At 50.6% G+C, this 4,813-nt stretch overlaps 1 protein-coding gene across 1 annotated transcript; it reads right to left on the bottom strand.

Annotated features, from left to right (window-relative positions):
* Positions 1–3,293: 3,293 nt before the first annotated feature.
* Positions 3,294–4,325, bottom strand: LOC130681999 (melanoma-associated antigen B18-like). Its single transcript, XM_057496000.1, has one exon. The coding sequence runs from the start codon at positions 4,323–4,325 to the stop codon at positions 3,294–3,296; it is 1,032 nt and encodes a 343-aa protein (XP_057351983.1).
* Positions 4,326–4,813: the final 488 nt, after the last annotated feature.

Raw genomic sequence — 4,813 nt, 5'->3', positions numbered from 1 at the left:
CCCTAGAAAGGCCTGAAATCCTCCAGTTTCAGAGGATAAACCTTCCGCTTTAAATACAGTCCCCCCGCCACCTGGCCCACCACCATGCCCCAACCCCCGGCTGGCCGCCACACCACCCAGCCCACTGCTGTGAGCCACCCCCCACACCCACACCCTGCTGGCTGCCATGGAGCTCCCCTCCTCCCAGCCCCTGCCGTGTCCCTCAGACCCCCACCCCACCGTCCCCAGCTCCCTGCGGTGACCCGCACCACTGCCATGCCCCACTACCCCCGTGCCCGCTACAGCACCATGCCAACCACCCCCAACCCCCCAACCTGCCACAGCGCTATGGCACCCCTACCACTACTCTGCCTGGCGGCCCACACCCCCACTCACCCAACTACTGCTGTGACCCACCAAGCCCCTTCCTCCATCCCCCGTCCCGCTGCTCTGCCCCCCACAACACCCCCACCCGGGCCCACCGCCATCACACAAGCCCCGACAGGCCCTCCCACCACCCCCTGGCCCGTTACTGCCACGCCCCTCCTCCACTCAGCCCATCGGTTTGGGGGATGGGTGGGCTGGGTCCGGGAGGAAGGCGGGCGGGCTTTGGTGAATCTTTGAGCCTATGTTTCCTCACCTACACCCTTGTTGGCGTCTTCTCTCCCTCTGCTGCCCTGGGGCGGCCCCCTTAAACTACGGTCCTTCCTCACCTTCCCGAGACCCTCTAGGCAGAACTCTCCCTCAGCCTGATGAGCTGCCCAGGACACCACTACGACTGGGACAAGGAGCCGCCTCCACCACTCTTGTGGAGTGAGGGGTTCTCTCATCCTTTGTTCAGGCCCTTCCCCTTAACTCCTCATAGGGTTTGGGACTTCACTTGCCTGTTGTGTGGTTTCCCGCTTCAGGCAAAGTCGTGTTCCTCAGGCGCCTGAGAAGGAGCGACTTTACACTCGCGGTCAGCAACAACGGGGTCTCTCCCTCAAGGCTGACAGCAAGGGCGGGAACTCAGCTGCTCCAGATATTCTGGGGAGTGCCGTCAGTCATAACGGAGTCCCTCTAGGCTTACAGCAGGGGCGGGATCTCTGCTGCTCCGGATGTTCTGGGAGCGCTACTCTCCCCATCAATCATTACGGAGTCTCTCTAGACTGACGTCTGGGGTGGGATCTCTCCTGCCGGGATGCTCTGGGGAGCGCTTCGCTCCCCGTCAGTCATAATAGCGTATCTCTAGGCCTACAACACGGTGGGATCTCTGCTGCCCCTTCTGTTTTGGGGTGGAATACCCTCAGCTTCACACAGGACTCTCAATTATATTCCTTTAGTACGGTAGGCACTTCCCTCTACCACTGCCCTCACAAGGCCCTCACCTCCTTGAGACCTTCCTTGCAGAGTAGATGCTCAATAAAAGAGCAACTCTTAAAGTTGGTATGAAAACAACCCCCTCTATTCTTTGTGGAATTTCTAAGGAGGCCTTATTTTAGAAATTCCTTAAAGATGTAGTGTGTAAAACATCTAGATCGTGCTCTGTGTTCAACTGCATGTGAAAAGGAGTGTAGGACACCTATCATTTCTGCCACAGGAGGATGTTTTCCTCTGGTTCACCAATGATATTAAGTAACTCTCAGAGGGTAACTACAGTTATTGTGGTGAGCAATTCATTATGTATACAATGGTCGAATCACTATGTTGTATACCTGATTAAAAATATAAGGAACTCTTATGAGCAGGTTTAACTTCCAGTGTTTTGTCTTTCAACACTAAGGAGCACCATCTGTATATGTGGCCCGTGCTGACCAGCAGCACGGCCTCACTGAGCCCACCACCAGCTTGCAGTCATAGGATATCCCACTGAGGAGCTGGTGGTATCCCCAAACCCACAGTAACTCTGGTGAGGGGGAAATATTTTCTCAGCCCAAGGCAAAATGCCTTTGAACTGAAATCAGTCAAAGGGAGAAATAAAGTGGGAGAAACGCATTTATTGCTTACAAGCAGTTGTACACTTCTGCTCACCCCTGTCTCTCTGGACCCTGGTGCAAAAAGGGGCCCCACCCAACCTCTCTGGTCCAATTATGCCCTCCTCCCCCTTGTAATTACCTATTGATATGGAGATGTGCTACTTCTCTCTACCCCTTGGAAATACCTATTGATATGGAGATGCCCAGGGCCAGCTGAGAGATTCTGCAAATATTGCAGTTCTGCCTCACCCAAGCTGCTTTTACCCAGAGAAACTGCTCCTTATTGTTTTCAGCCCCACACCCTCCCCATCCCACTTCTCCTAACCTTCCCCCTGCTGCCTTACTGCCTGACTCCTTCTCATTTGTCCTGTATGTCTTACAGATTATTTCGCCATCTTTCCTCTATGATTACCGTTCCTTGAGGGTAAAATTCTAAGGGCAGAGGTGTTTCATATGCTAGTTTCCCCACTTCCAAAACAGTGACATTCAAAGAGCAGATGTTCTATTGATATTTGGGAAATGAATGAGCCAGAGAACATGAATTCTTGCTTTCAAATATTTTATTTCTCTCTCAAAACATTTCATTTTTTCTATATTCTCTAATAAGCTAAGCAAATCCAGGTTTGTATCTTTTATTTTTACAGAACAGACTAAAATGTGGAAGGAAAACTAGGAACTGAACAACTTTTTCTTCTTTGCCTTCTATTTTTGATCTCAATAATTTTACTGCTTTTTTTTCTTTGCACATTTCTAAGGAAATGCCTATTACAAGGCCATGTTTTTTTGTTCTCGTTAGGTAAATAGGAAATGTTTCCCAGGTTGACTTGCAAAATAATAAAACACCTTCTCTTAAATCTATTGAACAGGAAAAAATAGGCAACCAAAATCATTAATGAGCTTAGATTCTGAAATTATTTAAACTTTCTACTAAAGAAACATCTGAAATATAACAAAAGGCAAGAGAGAAAGAAAGAAAGAAAGGAAGGAAAAAATAAGGCTAGACAGAAGTCTCAATTTACCATATAGAACAGAAACAGAAAGGTGATATTCCTGCGTTCCCTCCGGACCCACCCTGACCATCACTACTTAGAATATTGACTGCTTTTTCCTTCCACAAAGAAAAAAATTTGCTTCAGCTTCAGTAAAACCTAAAAAAAAAAAAGTAAAGTTACAAGTTACAGATACACAACAGGAGCACAAAGACGCTTGTCCATCCCCCTCCGCCCCCTCCACAGCCTTCCCTCCCACCCAGGCTCACACAGCCCGTCCCCCCGCCCCACCCCCCCCCCACCCCCCCCCCCCGTTAGATTGCGGACACACCTTTCAAACAAAAAGTGAAGAGACAACCTCAGACTTCTCTTAGTGTTGGGAGGGGTTGCGAACCAAGGCTGTGGCCCGTGCGCTGGCCCTGGCAGCAATGCGGGCCCTGGCTGCAGCCTTGGCTGCAGCTCTGGCTTGGGCCCTCTCTTTCTCATCTTGCAAAGCCTCTTCATACCAGGATGGAAAGGCATTCGGCACGCTATCATGCAATTTGGCGAGAAATTCCAGCACCTTCATCTTGCTGGTTTCGGCGTGGGCCCGGGCACCCCACAGGAACTCATAACAGGGAGGGTCGCTGCCGGCTACCTGGCGGTACTCCAGGTACTTCTGCTGCACGAAATCTTCGGTGACAAGCTTCTTAGGATCCCCATAGATGAAATGCTTCTTATCAGCATAGACACCCATTACATTCAGCACTTTCCAGATATCTTCTTCCCGGGCACAGTTACCTTTCATGAAGACCACACCCAGCACCATCATCAGGACGCCGGTCTTGGGCATCTTCTCTTCACCGTTGGTCGGATCATCGAAGGCGGTGTCTAGTTTGTTGACAAAGACATAGCAGTGCCTGATGGGATCCACCTCCCTCAAATCAACACCAAAGGCCAGCTCCATGTGCTCAGAGGCTCTCTTGAAGATCTCATTGAAATGATGCTTGTGCTTTTTGATAACATGCTTGAGCATGTCTGACTTTGTAATTGGCTCCCTTTTCTGATACTTCTGCATTAGGTACTGCACCAACAAAACCACCATGCTGTGTAAAGGACCTCTTTCGAAGTCCTCAACGCCCTGTGAGGACCTTGAGCTTCGCTTATTTTGGCTATTGGCATCATTATCTGACTTGGCACTTGTAGCAGCTTTGGCAGTAGTTTTGGGAGAAGCCCTAGGAGAGCTAGGTGTCTCAGCAGCAGGCACATTCTGAGATCTTCGCTCAGAGGGAGGACTGGCAGGGGAGGGGGCCTCTCCAGCTGCTGCAGCAGTGGCCTGAGCACCCTCTATGCTCTGGCTTTCCATCCTGGCCAGGTGGCGTTTCTCACGGGCACGGAGCTTACTCTTCTGACCACGAGGCATGATTCTGGTCAAGGACAACAGGCACAAGTGCACACAATCAGATTGATGACAAGGTCACCCTAAAAGACGGAGGAAGAGATGGCATGCACAACCTCAGTAGGGAGATTCTACCTTGCCTCTAAGAAACGCCACCTCTGCTGGTTCCCTTAAGAGTACTGTTTTAGGAACCCTCAAAACAGGTGCAAATGGGACTCTGTGGACCTCCTCTGTTCTGTAGGGGCTTGTCACCTCAGATATAACTCTAACGAGAGTCCTTTGACTCCACCCTCTGCTGAATTAGAAGGTACCCCTTCAGACTAAAGCATCCAACCTCCCAAATCCCCTAGGCAGAAGTGATGGGTGTTAGGGCTATCTGCATGTTTGAGTCACTGACAGTTGAGAGTGGGGGTGGGGCACGCTGGGGTAGGCTGGGGCTCTGCGGAGCCCCCTACTTTCCCGTGGGAATATGGCCCTTCAGTTACAGCGAAAGTTTCACAGCTTGATACCTG

The sequence above is a fragment of the Manis pentadactyla genome, chromosome X (assembly GCF_030020395.1).
Source record: "Manis pentadactyla isolate mManPen7 chromosome X, mManPen7.hap1, whole genome shotgun sequence".
Lineage (NCBI taxonomy): Eukaryota > Metazoa > Chordata > Mammalia > Pholidota > Manidae > Manis > Manis pentadactyla.
This window is presented reverse-complemented; position numbering and strand designations above follow the sequence as displayed.

Excerpts from the sequence above, each read along its gene's own strand:
- LOC130681999 (XM_057496000.1), bottom strand. The coding sequence starts at position 4,325 with ATGCCTCGTGGTCAGAAGAGTAAGCTCCGTGCCCGTGAGAAACGCCAC.